This window comes from Phasianus colchicus, chromosome 4 (assembly GCF_987193195.1).
Source record: "Phasianus colchicus chromosome 4, bPhaCol1.hap1.1, whole genome shotgun sequence".
In the NCBI taxonomy this organism is placed as follows: Eukaryota; Metazoa; Chordata; class Aves; order Galliformes; family Phasianidae; genus Phasianus; species Phasianus colchicus.
This window is the reverse complement of record NC_143439.1, coordinates 20,049,295-20,067,596: the sequence shown is the minus strand read 5'-3', so window position 1 is coordinate 20,067,596 and position 18,302 is coordinate 20,049,295. Positions and strand designations below refer to the sequence as shown.

Below are 18,302 nucleotides of genomic sequence, written 5' to 3'. Positions count from 1 at the left end.
ATTCAGTGAAATACTCCAACTGTACATCTCTAGTTCAAATGTAGATCTCTGTCATTTCAAAGTACTCTCCAACTGTGGAGAATCGAGAACGCTCTATCTTGGACTCCATTCAATGCTGCACATTTTCTGATGACAGAAATAAAAAAATGAAAACCAACGTTTGGACTGACAGAAAGCAGTCATGCTGTTGGCTCAGTACAACGTCCCATGTGTCAGCAGAGAGATTTCACTTCTGAGAGTCAGAAGCCATAAACTTTCCAAGTTATTCAATGCTGTAGACATAATGTAATTACATTCCACCTAACCTGAAAAAAGCAAACAACTGCTTTGTATTTCAGATTTGAGCACTATGGTTTATGTCCCACGATATTTTAGTAACATTTAGTAATATTTTAGAACTTTTAGTAACCAAGGTATGGATAGAAATAACTTTTACTTACTGCATATGTCAATATTTCTTTACAACTTCATAGTGTGGAATATGTCAACGCCTCACACAGAGAAATTGGCACTGCATATTCTGTGACTGTTGGTAAATGGTAGGTAGAAAGCACAAGAGCACAGAACAATTACTTCCCCCCTACATTCCCTTAAGGAACTGTCTGTAGTTGTCTACTATGCAAATACAGCTCAAAATATTGTGTCTGAACATTCAGACAGGGAATGTCCAGCAAGCGCAGGTTGCATTATGATTGGTACCTCACTACTGTGGGAATTAGCTGCAAGTCAGAGGCCCAGAAGACTATACACTGCCATAAGCTGAGAACTGCTATCAAACTCCAAATATCAGCATCCAAGAACTCTGCAAATACACCTGCCACTGCAAAAAAGAAAAGAGTCAAGGTTTTACCCATAAGTTAATTCAAACTGACCTATTAAAGACATTCCCACTTTATCTTCCACATTCCTATACTGAGCCACTCAAAAATAGAAACAGTAATTTTTGGCAAAGTTCAGATTTATAAATCATCTAAATAATATATGATTATAATTATATATATAATTATATTATAATATATAATAATAAATATCATAGTCTTTACTCTAACTAAAGTTTTGACTTTTTACAGTTTTGTTCAAGTACATTTTTGTGTCTTCTCTCCCAGACAGGAGTTCACTGGCCACAGATGAGAACAGGAGCTTGTTCTCCATGTTCCTGAAACATTCCAGCACCACCTGGCATCCCTCCCTGCCAAAATACCCTGTTGAAGTCTGAAAATACCAAAGCTAATACTTTCAGAAGATACAAGAGTGTTATTTTTGGCTTGTACACTGACACAGAGGCATGAGAGGAAGGACTATCTGAAACAGCTACAACAGAATTCTCTTCCAGCATAACCCATGTTTATGTAGAAACTTGGAGCCAAGAAATTAAGAGAGAGAAGGGAAAAAAGCTCATTATACCCTTTGGATATATCACAGGCTGTTTCTGAAGCAGAACTGTCATCTTGGACTTCACGTATGAGCTCTGTTTCCCTCAAAAATGATATATTGAAGTGCCAAACTAGAAACTTAACAGTCACCCGAATATGCAGATTTATTTCAGTAAATTACCTATTTACAGAGGTACTTTGTAAATCAGAAGATAACACGTTGAGGAGACAAGCGTGTTACAGTATCTCTGGTAACCTTTACACTATCTGCATTTTAAGTAAAGGTTTACTGAAACATATAAAAGTAGTTCACAATTTGATTTTCATTATACCGATTGAGGTTCTTTTTTTCTCTTTTAATCAATCATATAGATGGTGATTATACTTGCTCAACTTTATTAAACACTTCTACTGACATTACTTCTGAAACATATCTGTTTATCCATACCGCCAATAGATCACTATAATGCTTCTGTTGCACTAAGACTACAATACTATGAGGTGTTGTTCCCTTTACTTAGGGAAATGGTGTTTCTGCTTATCTGAAGGAGAGGATTAAAAGGATGCTGGAAGACTAAGCTTTTTGAATTCTGCCTCAGGTAGCCTTTCCTCAAAATATAGTTCCCAAGAAAGTTAGATTACTGTGTTTTTATTGGCTACATCTAGAGATTAAATTGGACTTCCTTTCCCTGGTTTCACAGAAAATATGAAATATGGAAAGATGAATATGTAGGTGACATGTTTAACAATTCCTATGGCATGGCTTTGGTAACACTGTTCCTCAATTAACGTGCAAGTCCTTCCCAGTGAGTGACAATGAGCCATAAAAATGTAATTTGCTTATGAAAGCAGTTAAGCTAAGACTTTTTCACTCACAAAAATCAGGCTTTCAAAAACACAGACAACCCCAAAGCAAATTTATATCAAAATTTGGGCATATTTAAAACATTTTACCCTGCATGGATGTTGCTCTTGAAACAGCTTGTCAGGGCTGCTCCTTTTAGTACAATTAAGAATCAGGAACCTCAACAATTTAAGGTGGTAAATTGATATTCACCAATGGAGCATTTATCAAAGTGTTTCTACTTCCATGTTCCAAAGCAGCAAAATCACAGCTTTCAAATTCACTGAATGTATTACACTAGGCACATCACACTTTCAGACTGAGTATAGAATAGAGCCTAATAACACCACACAGCTTGAGCAGCACTGTTTCCAGCTCCCTTCAGGCCAGCCATAATGGTTGCTAAGTATACGTTATTCACTTTTGCAGACATTCCTGTGACAGCTAGTAATTAAAGGGCAAGTTAGGAGGGAAGGAGTAACTTACTGTGCTAGAATACCAAAAAGGACTGCTGTGATCAATGTTATCAGGGTACAAAAGTAACATGCCAAAAGAGACAGAAGAGGCACAGTAGAAGCTGAAAAAGGAACCTTTATCAAATTCAATAAACATCCATAGCCACAAGATTATCATCATTTTTCCATTTGTAAGCACATACTGCACCAACCTCTCAGGAAGCGCAGTCTATTTGGCCATACAATTTCAGGCAAGAGCTCACCATTCTGAAAGCAAGGTGTTCAATTCAGAGCTTTTCCATATGTCACAAAGCAGATCCAAAACATGATTATTCTTAGTCAGGTACTTCTTCTATTAAAAGATTCCAGATAAATGAAATGGCACTTTAACATCAAGGTGGGAGACCAAAAAGATTCCCAAAGCAACAAAGCTGTGCCTCATTAACAGTTATGGTATTCACATAAACTGAATGAAGTGCAAAACACAAGGTGCACAACTTGGTGCAAGCATGCATTACATACATATTTTAAAAAAAAAAGCAGCAGCAGCAGCTACTTACTTTTCTAACAAGATCAAGGAAAAACAAGGAAAAATTCTTTCTGCTGACATGGCCAAAAAGAAACGCTTTCCATCCCATTACCACGAAAGCACAGCAGAAACTTTAAACACTTAACATGCAAAGATTTGAAAGTAAGCCTAGACAAACAGGTTTTAATAGTGAACACTCATTTCTTTGAGTAGTAATTTTTTAACACCTGCCTTTTAAATTTTTCCACTTAGAAATGTAATATTGCACACACAACACAAACATTGCACAGCAGAAAGTGAGAAGTTGAAAATGAAAAAACTGTAGAAATTTGACTGTCAGCACAGTTTACATTAAGCAAAATACATGAAATACATCCAATACAGCTGAATAGGCTGTAAAATTATAATGCAGAAAGCAAGTCTATTCTATTTTTGATTGAACAGAAAATAAAAGAAGCTGTTAATGAACAGAAATACAAATTTTTTAAGAGATGCATAGAACAGTCGGTCTGAATACAAAAAAGAGTATGACTCTCTCTGAAAGATTCTCTTTCACCCTTAAGTGTCAAAAGCAACTGCTCACTTCAACTTCTTTTTTACGATGGCTTTGGCTCTTTTATAAAATCTTCTCAAGTCTGTCCTAGATGTTGCAAAACATTCAAAGAAGTCCTTGGTAATACAAAATCTTTTTTTATGCTTTGCTTCACTTTTTACTAATGCTGCTCAAATTGAAATCTCTTTTAATTGAAAAATAGGCTGATGAAGCAGCTTATGACAAATCCATATACAAACTATCAACTCTTAAATGATTCTGAGGGCATGCCTACACTGCCGGTTTTGACCTTAAACTGGCCTTACACACCAAAACACAAATCCTTGGACCCTCCTGCTGTAACAAGCAGTCAGTTCTCTTCAAAAACTGATTAACTAAAAGTTTAAGGAAGAGTAAAACAACGTCTGCCCCAGACAGATCATATGGATACTGGAAGTGTCAAATTCACCCATACCGTTCTAGCTGGCAGTATCCTTATTTATGTACCTATAACACACACTTACTAGTACATTTTCATCTATATTTCAGTTATCGCCATTTCACATTATTTCAGGTTGTCTGAACCCAAATACCAGAACATACCAAGTAGTTTCTGAAGCTGTGCTGTAGCTCTGAGTCTAATAATTCACTTTTGTTATGCAATAGGCCTGAATACTATGGATATGACCTAATTCATGCAAGTTTATGCAAGGACAAGGGTGCTCTTTCGGAGGTGCAGCCCACAAAGACAGTAGAATCATGGCCAAGACTGACATGCCTGAAGATAGTACTAGAATCCAGCAGCACAACTCCAGGATTCAGGTTCACCATCTCCAGCCTTTCCAGTCGATACAGATCTCCTAGATGGTTGAGAAAAGTTGAGATCTTGCTTATCAGCATTTCCCAGAAGTCAGACATTTTTTTGATAGGAAAAGCTATTCCACAATAGCTCATCTCAGAAACATTCAAACCTCTGTGTAGTAACGCAGACAGATGGACTAAACGTCTTAACTTGTATATCAACAAAACAATTTCCCATAACTGTAACTGTCAGTCTCAACATGGATTAAAGAACAGAATCTATCTGGAGTTTAACAAATAGTCTGCTTTCCTTGACACCTACTTCAGAAATGGAAGGGAACGTTACAATTCTGCTGCTGAGTCTCCTTATTTCATTTTCCCCTCTTCCTCTTGTGAGAAAGGGGAATACTAAGGTTATTTCTGCAGTACTTCAGGCAAACTAACCAAACACACTGATGGGGGCAGAATTACAACAGCAGCACAACTGCTGGCTCAGAGCCCAGGCTTCTTTCTTGGGCTGTATAAAAAGCAATGTCCTGGCAGCAGCAGCTGGACTATCTTTCTGCCAACTGGAGAAAATCTGCACACACAATAACTAAAACAAACTGAATAAAATAATACAGACTTCACAGAATAATTTAAAGACGACACTTCAGCTTGTCTTGGGCAGAGACACAACCAGGATCACTGTTGATTAACGCAACCTCTCTCTTCAAAACACAAACTTAATCTCCTTCTCTTTAAAGGTGAAAAAGAGACACCTGATGATGCCAGTAGGCTCCGAGTTTAAATTCAGAGTGTAGGGTGGTGTCTTAACAAATCAACAGGATGGAGGAACCATTCCGAGAATCAGCAGGAACCCACCTTTCTCTACGATCACTTTTCTGTAAAGTACATTTACAAGGAAATGAAGAATATAGAAGACAGTGAAAATATCTCAAAAAGTTAATTGACTGATTTCTATTTTCTTTCACTCTGGAAGTTTGATTAGGTACTTCTGTCTGTCCTTATAAGCATGTATGCATCTGCCCTTGACTATTCTATGCAATACCTAATCTTCAGGCCAACCAATGAAATTTTGTGGCCATCCATTTTTGTTTGTTTGTTTGTTTTTTACAAGACCGGTTTGCAACAAGAAATCAGCTTGAGCACGGAAGAACTTGCTTTTCACATAAAAAAACCTCTAAATACAAATGTGTGAAGACTTTTTAGTTTTACGTTCTCCAGACTTCTTTTTTTCCTTAAAACATCATATCCAGTTTACAACCACTGTTAAATTATATATATAAGTTAAGAAAAAAGCAACAAAGTCATTTTCTGCCTCAGTCTCTCCATACCATAAAACAAATGCTTTCTATTATAATCTCAGATATAAAAGCAAGAGAAAAGATTTTATGTTCATAGATTAACACCTACATTTAGGGTAACTCCAACACAGAAAAAACCAGTTGGTGTTTTTCAGGCTAGGACAGTGTTACACAAAAAGAACCTTTAACTCGACCCTCTCTCTTGCCTTGAAATAGGTCAGAAAGATCTCACAGAAAACCATAACTGCTTATCTTTGCTTTAGAGATAATTTATATATTTTAACTATTAGCTACGCTGTGACACAATGAGAACTACAACTCTGCTTCAGTTACTTGTAGAAATTGTCTAGACAATCTATTTATAGCAACATAACTTAGCCAGATTTAAAAAAATAACATTCAGGAATGAAAACATCCCAATTTAGATTTACTTATTTATTTTTTTAACCTCGATATAAAGATTTTTTATTTTTCTTTAAAGTTTTGACTCACAGGCTCTCCGTGTTTTCTGAAGGCACAAAATAAGTGAGTTTCTACTTATTCGGAATATTAAAGTCCTATGTCTTTTATTCTGTTATAGCATTTGAATGAAAAAACAAATGTATATTAATCATAATTAAAACATACATTAATATTAATAATATGATTAATATTAATCATAGCACACATGATGCTAGCTAGTCAATGTTAAAACTGAGCTGCTGGAACATGACTTAATGCTAGATAAATTATTTCCCCTGTTTTAGTTTCAGTCAACTTGCAATAGTATGGACAAAAAGTTGGAAATGGAAGCAGGTAAAAATACACCATGAAGTTTCTTGAAGGATGGAAAATGAAGAACTAATGCCACCTCTCCCAAAAAGCCAAACTAACTCCTACATATCTGTAACAATTATTCATCTTTTCACACTCTATTGTAGATTTCAAAGATTACAAAAACCAGGAAACATGGATTAATGAGCACCAAAATGCTATTTGCCACGCACAGTAAAAAAAAAAACAACAAAAAACCACAAACCAAAAAACAAACCTGCTCTTGAGTACTTAGATTATTTTTCTCCCAGTTGTGATGATCCTTTGCCCGAACTGGAAATTTCAAGGTAATTATATTTCTGTGGATTTGTGAATGGAGAATTTAATTCACTTCAGAGATGCTCCCACTTCATATATGTAAGTTAAAAATCAAAACAGAATCTGGCTGGTTAATTCCAGCATAACACCTGCATGGCATGGTAAGACTCTGGTACATCAACCGATCTGTTAACTTAGCTTTTATACCTTTGAATGGCTGAACAAGCAGGACTTACCCTGTTTTTAATTTTTAAAGGAAGTGTTCAACTAAAGCCAGAGCTAGACTGATGTCTGTAGTGCTGCTGGCTTCAGTGTCTCTTCCTGGAACTGAGCCATTATGGAGTTTTTGTTTTTCCCCTACCTACTGAGTTTTAGAAAGCCTTTTCTTTCAAATTTAGATGTTTTATCATCTGGCACCAAATCAAACACACAAGGAAGAAATAGAAAAAAGGTGTGAAAAGGGCAAAAATGAATTTCCTGCAAGTCCATTCAGGACAGTCAACTTTTTTTTGATAACTGAAATGATGCCAGGTTACTAACACAAAACACTACTGAAAGATTTTGTATCCTAATTACAAATGGCCTCATAAATTATCAACATTTATTTCCTACACTCACCCCTACAGAACTTAGTGCTGCATGAATTTGAGTAACACAACCAACAGAGCCAGTTTCTGTATTTTTAACGGTTTAAATATCAGTCAACACTTTTTACAAAAAAACAAACAACCTCTCCTTTATGGTAAAGGACACAATCTGTGGCAAATTCCAGTTCAAGATACATAACTGTTTAGAAAGAAATGTTTTAGGTCAAACACCTCACAACATTTCTTTGGAAACATTGTTTCTGTTTCCATACATTCACTTCTGCAATTTTTCATACTGTTAGATTACTTAACACAATTTCAAAAAATTTATTATTTTCCTTATAAAAAGCTGTAATATTCATAGCTGCATGTAAACATACATACTTCTTCCACTGTCTGAAGTCTAGCAAGTTGGGTTTAAGGGTAATGTAACATCCTCTTACACGGCTGAAGTACTTGGACTCACTAAGCACAGTAGGTTTTCTACAGCAGCACAAGCAAAGGAAACATTTAATTTTCCACCTACTGAAACATTTAAAAGCTGCAAAAAATACAAGTTCGCATGAGAAGTGTCTGTACACTATAAGAGAAATTTAGCTCTTTTTAGGGATGGTGTAACCCACAAACATACTGTAAAGCCTCTGTCTTTTCCTACAGATACTCATTTCAGGTTATTTCTTCCTTCTGTTTTAGACAGATCAGTCCTGGAAACAACTCCGAGAAAATGACTTGCTAGTAAATGGGCTATCTCCCATAAAGACACTCATTACTGAATACCAAAGCCGTTTGTCTTTCCTGTTCCTACTCCTCAGGAGGTTAGTGAATGCTAAGACTGTTACTGAGATAAATTAGTATATTCAGTAACTTAAAATGTAATTACTGAAAGCTGCTGCATAACCCACCATCAAATGTGTCAAGCATCCATTAAATCATCTCCATTTGGCACGTGGCATTTTATGCATTTTGTATTTATTCCTTTAAGGGGGAATACATGCATTCAACATTTTGTGAGCAACAGTAATTATTCAAATTGATTGATTTCATGTGAAATATTCATCATGGATTCACCCAGATCCAATGAACAAAGCTACATTCACTGGCTGAAACAATTCAATGTGCTTTTTATGGTCTGTTTTCCACTACCTCTGCTACAGTTTAAGATATGACAAACACCAGTTAATTTTTTAACTCATGAAACGTAGGTAAATGAAGAGACTCGGTTGAACTGAATGTATACCATACCTAAAACACACAGAATCACAGAATCACAGAATCACAGAATCACAGAATCACTAAGGTTGGAAAAGACCTATAAGATCATCCAGTCCAACCATCCACCTGTCACCAATGGTTCTCATTAAACCATATCCCTCAACACAACATCCAAACGTTCTTTGAACACCTCCAGGGTCGGTGACTCCACCACCTCCCTGGGCAGCCCATTCCAGTGCCTGACCACCCTTTCAGAGAAGTAGTATTTCCTAATATCCAGCCTGAATCTTCCCTGGCGAAGCTTGAAACCATTCCCTCTAGTCCTATCACCAGTTACACGAGAGAAGAGGCCGACCCCCAGCTCGTTACAACCTCCCTTCAGGTAGTTATAGAGAGCAATAAGGTCTCCCCTGAGCCTCCTCTTCTCCAGACTGAACAATCCCAGCTCCCTCAGCCGCTCCTCATAAGGCCTGTGCTCCAGACCCCTCACCAGCTTTGTTGCCCTTCTTTGAACACGCTCCAGGGCCTCAATGTCTTTCTTGCAGTGAGGGGCCCAGAACTGGACACAATACTCAAGGTGCGGCCTCACCAGAGCTGAGTACAGGGGAACAATTACTTCCCTACTCCTGCTGGTCACACTGCTTCTGATACAAGCCAGAATGCCATTGGCCTTCTTGGCCACCCGGGCACACTGCTGGCTCATGTTTAGCCGAGCGTCAACCAACACCCCCAGGTCCATTTCCTCTACACAGTCTTCAAGCCATTCCACCCCAAGCCTGTAGCGTTGCTTGGGGTTGCTGTGGCCAAAGTGTAGAACCCGGCATTTGGTCTTATTAAACCTCATCCCATTGGCTTCAGCCCAGCTCTCCAGCCTGTCCAGATCTCTCTGTAGGGCCTCGCTACCCCCAGGCAGATCGACACTTCCAGCCAACTTGGTGTCATCTGCAAACTTACTGAGGGTGCACTCAATGCCCTCATCCAGGTCATCAATAAAAATATTGAAAAGGACAGGCCCCAGCACCGACCCCTGGGGAACACCACTCGTGACCGGTCGCCAGCTGGATTTAGCTCCATTGACCACCACTCTCTGGGCTCGACCCTCCAGCCAGTTCCTTACCCAGCCAAGAGTGTACCTGTCCAAGCCACGGGCTGCCAGCTTCTGCAGGAGAATACTGTGGGAGACAGTGTCAAAGGCCTTGCTGAAGTCTAGGTAGACTACATCAACAGCCTTTCCCTCATCCACCAGGCGGGTCACTAGATCATAGAAGGAGATCAGGTTGGTCAAGCAGGACCTACCCTTCGTGAACCCATGCTGGCTAGACCTGATGCTCCAGTTGTCCCGCACTTGCCGCGTGATCTCCCTCAAGACAATCTGCTCCATAACCTTCCCTGGCACCGAGGTCAGGCTAACAGGCCTGTAGTTCCCCGGGTCCTCCTTACAGCCCTTCTTGTAGATGGGAGTCACATTGGCAAGCCTCCAGTCTTCTGGTACCTCACCAGTCAACAAGGAGCGCTGATAGATGATGGAAAGCGGCTCGGCTATCACCTCCGCCAGTTCCCTCAGCACTCTCGGGTGAATCTCATCCGGCCCCATGGACTTGTGACAGTCCAGTTGGAGTAGAAGGTCTCTGACCGTTTCCTTCTGAATCATGGGTGGTTTAGTCTGGTCTCCAGCCGAGACCACCTGGTCGAAAAGTGGAATATCCTGAGGATAACTGGTCTGACCTTTAAAGACAGACGTAAAGAAGGCATTCAGGACCTCTGCCTTTTCTTTATCCTCAGTAGTCACATTCCCGGCTTCATCCAGTAAAGAATGGAGATTCTCCTTAGTCCTCCTCTTACTGTTGATATATTTGTAATACCTTTGAATAAACACCTTTGAATAAAAAAAAAAAATCCTTTTCCTGAGATGAAGATTAGCAGAAGTAGTAATTCTACAATTCTACTAATTATTCTGCTGGTTCACAATATCATTAAATATTTATAGAAATGAGAAACTCAGGCACGTCTGAGTATTCTCCCCATCTATCCAAACTGTCATATGGAAGTTACATGCACAAATCATTCTTCCCTTAACTGAGCAGAGTTACTTACTCTAAACAATAAAATACAAATGACCAACACACTCTTTCTTTCTTACTTGGAGTAATACAAAGTATGTCCTATTCCCCTTGGACTTCATATCACACATGTTGTTTCCTACTTACCTTGTATGTCCTTAATATGATGGCAAAAAGCAACTGTTAAACTCAAGTGATTTTTGAAAAATAGACCTTACTGATAGACTTTAGGAGTTCTGATGTTGCTTTCATAAACCATCAATAAAGAGATTTTAAAGGTGAAAAAATGTTAAATGATTCATTTCAGAATGTTGACTCCCTCTAATGCTGGCTACTTCAAATGTTTTTGCCTAGAAGTAGAAATGAACAAAAGATTCCCCCAGATCCTATAGTGATACCCACCCCCAAGTTATTAATATATAAATTACTCAGAATGTAGTATTTACTACCACTGTATGCATTCATTTTGTGATGTATTTCTACATATAAACACATACATCACATCCATTATATCTACAGACTTACAGCAGCTGTGTTCTTCACTGCATTTCCTACAATCACTACAACTCTTCCTTTAAAGCTCTGGAGCATGGCAGTTGCTGGGCACTGGATGAGATCTCCTTCTGCAGTAAATGCTGATGCAAATGGGACGTTGATGCTGCCAGAGATGTGGCCACGGTTAAAGCTTAGGAAAAACAGTTAAGGATATGTGCAAGGCAGAGAGAAATGCGCTCTATGCACACAGCTGTAGAACGAACACGATCTTCATCCTGGCAGATGAGATACACCAATGCTGGCTTTTTGTGTTAGCATATTTTGATAAACTTCAGTTACCACTTACACGGAGCGAAAACAATGTCTGAAACCTCAAAGAAAAATGGAGAGAATTAAGTATTTGTTTCATAGGCACTGCAAAAAAAGAGCTTATAAATGAACCCATGCTCCAACATCCAGAATATGCACATTTCAGGGAATTTTACTTCAAACCAGCTCTATTGTGACCACAGGAATCTAATAGCAGTGAACAGCTGGGGCATCTCTTATGAAGGAATCTTATGCAATAGTACTTACAATGAAAACCAAAGCTAAATAGAGATTATTGGGAAATTTTCTTAAAACCTCCTGCCAACTTCTCCCAAGCCCCCTACAATTCTGACCCAAACTGAAATTCTAATAAATAGGCACTCAGATCCCCAAAGACCACTATTTATATTTACCTGCAGTCCCACTGTTATCAAGCTATTAGGAAAGTTACGGAAACACTTAAGCAAGCGCCTTGCCTTTGATCTTGGTTGTAATATAAATAAATCCATCCCTGTACACAGATGATAGTACAATTATTATAGTCTAGGTATTTTGTATTACTTGCTCCCTACCTGCTCTGTCTTTGATAATTTCTAGTACGTGACTTTAAAAATTAAAAACACAATGATGCATGCAGTAATAAAAACATTATTTAAATCAGTAGCATCAAAGCTTTTTCATACAGTAGTAATAAAATAGTAGATCATTTTATTCCAGAGCCTTCTCTTTTTAACTGGGATTTAAAAATTATCATCTCTTAATGGAGGAATCATTTTTTAGAACAGAGCCGCAAAAAAAGTGGACCACATTTTCAACAGTCTAATTCCAGGATAGAAGTAAGACAGGACTCTAGAAAACAAAGTCAAACTAGTCAGGTAAATGAACCTCTACTTAATTGGAAATCTCTACTGAGGTAGGAAATAAAGGCAAAGAAAAAAACATTATTTGTATTTCTTTGACCAATTTGTGTAGAAGAACACAAAACAAGTTTAAGTATGGCAAACAATAAAATTACAAAAGCTTATTTTCAGGTAGTTATTTAATTAATGTATACTATCTCTGTACTACGTATGTAATAAATTTATTTCTATGTATGTATTGAAAATGATATTTGTTTTTCTACTTCACCATACTTTGTCACAAATATTGCTAAAATATTTGAGAAAAATACTTTTCTGGATATAAAATAGTACTTCAACAACCTACACAGTGCTGAAAAATCAAGTATAACGGAGTTATTTACATTTTTACTATCCATTTTACGTCAAATGTTTGGCATCAATTCACCATAAAAGGGGAATGTGATCAAGTGAAGTGCCTTAACACTAACTGTACTTCTAAAAAACTATAGCAAATAACCCTCGGATGTATATTACCTTGATTAGAACTCTCTTTTCTCTTTTCTCATACACATGAGGTCTGTAATTAGAATTAGACCAGACAGAGGAAGATTTTTTTCAATGTCACTGAGAGCCTACTGAATCTCTGTAACTGGAGATCTTTAAGAGCAAACCAGACATAAATAACAGGAAATGATCTTCTGCTCTTTTTGGAAGCAGAAGATGGACTCAATTCCTGATTTTTATTTTTTTTTTAATTGAATATTGCCTGCTCATTACAAACTGTCACATAGAAAGCTGGGCTGCAAAAGTAAGTGATACTCCGCAGGCAAAGACTATGTATTAATAACAAAAAGAGTAACGTGTAGACAGAGTATCAACTCTGATACAAATACAGCACCTTTAAGTCTTTTCTGATTATAAGCAAACTAGATACCTTATTAACATAAGGTACTTGGGCTGCACTACCTGACAGTATGAGAAGGCACTCCATAGGAACTGATTTTTCCACTGAGGGACTGGCAAAGCATGCGAGCTGTTGACAGTTCTCTCCATTTCCCTTCCACTTATTTGGGAAGTCTCCCACATTTTCAAAATACTGGTCTGCTGTTCTAAAATACTGGGGAAGGTGTACTAACTATATCTATCATAAAAAAGCAAGCTGCATGAAAGTTCTTGTGCTGTCACTACAACATGGTTTCATTACAATCACAGCTTCAAGTGTGAAAGCAAGAATACATCTGGGATTTCCTTTATAAATCATGACTCCCTATGATAAAAAAACAACAAAAAATAGCTTTGGTTCTTTCACTGTACAAGACACATTCTATTCTATTCTTTTTTTTTTTTTTTAAAACTGTCCTGTTATCACATTCCTGCAGACAAAGAGAAGAAAATTGATACAAGCATGATTTGGCAAGGGCAACACTTGGATTTGAAGGATACTCTTCACTGTTACGGATGTCCACCACCAACAACTTTGGCTTGCTAGACTTAGTTTTCTTTATAGGTGTTTTGGAATGACTTGGTCCTGTCAGTTCACAGAGATCAATCAGATCTTCTGCTGAAATCCGTGGTGACACCTCTGCCTTCAGGTCATCCAACTTAATAGAATCCCTAGACTTCAAAAAAAGAAAAGTAATAATAAAGATGATTAAAGAGTTAAAGACACAACATTCTTTGCAACTTCTGCTTATTTGACAACCTCAAAGTATGACAATTTGGTTAGATGGAAATCAAACTTCTCCTTCCTGAGTCATTACAACTAACAGTCAATTAATTAACTGTTGAAAGTACCTATTTTTGAAAACTTTCATACATTGCGTAATTAAATATACATCAGCATGCACAATGGTGTTAAATAGTTAATAAACACTGATTTATAACTTTCTGCAGCAACATCTTATTTTCTGTTAGCACCGTTGTCTCAATAAGAAAAATCACAGGTAAATTTTAGAGCGTTCTGGAGATTATGCTTTAATTCAGCAATCAGAGAGTTAACAGGTTGGTTATACATACAAAAAACCATTACGGAACTTAACTTACTCCAAGTTATATACATCAAAGATACACTTACAGAGCTTAGTCATTTTACAACAAGACTGGTTTGTCTTGTGCAACCATTAAAAGCTCCTATTGTGCAGGAGGTCAAACAGAGGCAAAAGTTGTTTATGACTAAGCCTTCAGCTGTTTCTAGTGAACTCTCCTGTCTTAAGAGGAACAAACAATAGCTAGGAATTGTTACAGGGAGCCTCTTCTGAAAGACGTTCAGACTATGTTGACATCTTATTCTTGTGGAAGAAGACATTAATAAAAAGGACAACCATTTCATCATGAATCATAGAATTAATGACTTGGGTTGAAAAAGACCACAACGATCAGCTACTTTCAACCCCCCTGCTACGGGAAGGATCACCAGCCACTAGACCAGGCTGCCTAGAGCCACACCCAGCCTGGCCTTGAATGCCTCCAGGGATGGGGCATCCACAACCTCTTTGGGCAACCTGTTCCAGTTTGTCACTACCCTCTGTGTGAAAGACTTCCTCCTAATATCCAGCCTAAAGCTCCTGTCTCAGTCTAAAACCACTCTCCCTTGTCCTATCACAATCCATCCTCGTAAACAACCATTCCCCCGATGAGATGCTATATTATTAGTTCACTGCTTTGAATTACAACAGAATTCACGTAAAGCATCCTGAACCACACCTATTAGTGAACTACAATGGGGATGTTAAAAAAATCTGAGTTAAAGGAATAGAAAGAGCTGGAGATGCAAGGACAATATAGATGTGACTCCCCTTAAGGTATCTGATAATAACTGCATTTCACATCAGATATTTTCTCACAGGATTTCTCTGATGGCTTGTCAGTTGGCTCAAGCTAAACAAGGCTAACACCAATACATCAGTCCTTCTACCAGATCCTCCTCACTCTTCGTTTTTCTATAACCATCCTGGTAAACAAACAGACCCACAATTTTGCACTGAACTTGAGTTCAGACTTCAGGCTATCACATCCGCTAACAACCCAAATCTCACAGATTATTCTGTACCTTTAACACCTCCACTGCTCTTCACCTGTTTGAGCTGTTGTTTTCCACACCAGCAATTACTCTCTTCACTTTAGGCCAGCCGATCATTTAAGAGGAGGTGCAAAAGAAGGCAGCTGACACACACAAACAGATGTATTTTAGCATTTACTAACTTCAATGGTAAAAATTAATTTAGACTAATCAGACATAAGAAGCTGTTCATCAGAGAAGACTGCTCAATCACTACCATCCTATAGCAAAAATAATGCTTATACTGAAGCTTAAGGTCTAGTTACCTCCCAGAAGTTTCCCTGACGATATCTTAAGAACTTTAAGAGTAAAGAAATTATTCTGCTCACCCCATTTTTAAATACGTCTGGGAACTGCTAAGCCATATCCATTTACTGCTCTTAATAACAAGAAGCAGTCATTAACAATTTTGACTTTTTTTTCTTTTTAAAATTAGAATCAAAGCCGCTTAAGCATCCTCAAGTTAGAAGTCAAGCTTCAGAAAGATTAAAGCACTTCAGAACATGCGGCCAGTGCAATCATAACTCTGATCTACTTTTCCATTAGCAGTAATCTCTTACAGGCATTTCATCCATGCTATTAAATGAAGATATACACTACTGAGAAAATAAGCAAGTATCTATAGTTCTGCTAAACCTTAACAGTCCCATCTGATAAACACAGGAGCTATAAAGTAACTTTTTATCAGCATAACAGAAAGCTTTATCTAAGTCGGAGCAGGGCTGTCCAGCTTTTGTCTTTGAAGTTGGCATAATTTACTGTAACAAATTTAATACAGAAGGAACTTCAGCCTGAAAGTCAATATAATTAAAAGTTAGGGTTCAAGTAAAATACTCATTTTTTAGTCAGAGTCCTACATGAAGAAGCATTCTTCACAGACAATGTCATTCCCTTCTTTTGGAATATAATGTTTTGTTTCTGAAATCAATGTACTAATGTACAACCACAAATAAGAAAGGAATAACATTTTAAAACCAGCTTAGAAGAAAAGAATTTCGGAAGATATATGAAGAATTGATCAAACAAAACCAGAAAAAAGCAGATTCACAGAGCAACCACAAAAAGATGCAACTCTGAATCAAGGGTCACATTGTTTCCAGCAAATACACTGCTCTTTGTGCTTAGTTTTAGTTGAAGTGCCAGTAATAGAAGAAAGCTTATGTATTGCTATTCCATCTAAACACAGTATTCAAGGTCATGTTCCTAAAGAAGCTTTGGAGTAAATATATTCATACAGAGCAGCACTGTTTTATACAAAGTAAAACACAGCAGTCAGGTGAAAAAAGGTAGAAAGAAGAGGAAGAAAAAGCAAGAAATGACATTTCATGCAGATTTGTAGCTGCCTTGCCAAGTAGGTGAAGTCATCACTACCATGTTTTAAATCAAAAGTAGTTTTCCTGACAGACAATGCCAATTTTCAGGAACTATCTGAAAAGGTGATCAATCAAGATCAAGCAAGAACACTCTGAATTTTAGCCATCTAACCATCATCTAGATGAATTTCATGACTGAGAACACTCACTTGCACTGTTTCCACTTAATATTTCCCATGCAATTTTTTTCTTTTTCTCCTTAACAAATGAGTAGATGAAGGCAGTACTTAATCCCTAATATCACTGTCCTTTGTACTTTTATTTTTGCTGGATTTTTTTTGTTTGTTTGTTTGCTTTTAATCAAACAGAATGACAGCTCTGATAGTGAAAAGTATTTTATTCCTGTACCCCCACAGAAAGAGTAATGCATAAATCCACTGCTACTGACACAAAGCAGCCTACACAGGCAAAGAAGTAGTCTAATATTAAGAAATAAACAAGGTACATGTATGCTGTCTCAAGCTCTCACTGCCACAAACATCTTTATGACCACTATTAACACGAAGTCAAAGAATAAGGCCTCAACGTTGTTCTTATAAATTTTTCTATGCAACCTCACTAACAGACTTATGCCTCAGACTCTGTCCTCCATTGCCATCATACTCAGATCTGCAGATTTCCAAGAGAAGACACTGGTATCCCACCTTCTCTATGCCCCCAATCTCCCCCCACTCTCCATTTGCTGTGTCTGCCACGTTCCTGTACTTGTCCTCTCCCTCTCACAGAGCTCCCAGCTCCAGATCCTGCACCTTTATTATCAGAGACTGAAAAAACACTCAGCCTCGTGCTTCCAGCAGTGTAGCTCTGCAGCTGATCCAGTCTGCAGAATTCTGCACCACAAGAACATTTTATAGGCAGACCCAGCCCACCTTGCAGCCTGGCCTCTTTCACATCTCCTGTCCCTCTCTGTATGAGCTGATGCTGCAGAGAGACATGAGAACAGTGGCTAGGGAGGATTAGGGAGGGAACAAACAGCAATTCTTGGTTTGTCATCCTTCATAAACATCTTCCAAATCTTACTACACAATTGTAAGCAGTCTACAAAATTGTAAGCGGGCTCTGCTTGCTTAAGTAGCTAATTATTAAGGAAACCTCACTCAATCTCCCTGGAATAATATAATTGAGTGAATCAACTGAGTCAGCAGAGCAGAAAGACAAAGTTATTCCCTGCATGCAGCCAGACAGACATGCTGCAAGGTCTCCTTTGTTTTCGTCTCTGATGTGATAGAACAGGTAAGTACTTCTCACCACTGCAGGGAACCGCTTTAAATTATAGCCATAATACAGTTGTGCCTGAGAACACCCACGAGGTACTTTAACATGACATAAAACTAGAAGCAACAAGAACAGTCTTGCATGCCTTCCTCAGTTTCTATCAGTGCGTGTAATTTTCTCTTGATAGATAATGTCTCTTTGACAAGAAATTGTAATATTTTGTGGAAAAACAAGTTACA

The 18,302-nt window shown here is 37.9% G+C and overlaps 1 protein-coding gene across 8 annotated transcripts in view; it reads right to left on the bottom strand.

Moving 5' to 3' along the window:
* Positions 1 to 18,302, bottom strand: part of TBCK (TBC1 domain containing kinase) — a 115,540-nt gene that overhangs the window by 25,813 nt on the left and 71,425 nt on the right. For 7 of the 8 annotated variants that reach the window (XM_090138847.1, XM_090138851.1, XM_090138848.1 and 4 more), the window contains exons 24-26: positions 13,861 to 14,036; positions 11,297 to 11,456; positions 10,008 to 10,587 (exon numbers count right to left, since the gene is read on the bottom strand). In XM_090138847.1, coding sequence (XP_089994973.1) covers positions 10,008 to 10,587; positions 11,297 to 11,456; positions 13,861 to 14,036 — 916 coding nt within the window. The remainder of the gene's footprint in view (positions 1 to 10,007; positions 10,588 to 11,296; positions 11,457 to 13,860; positions 14,037 to 18,302) is intronic. The other variant, XM_031607612.2, reaches the window with a different exon arrangement.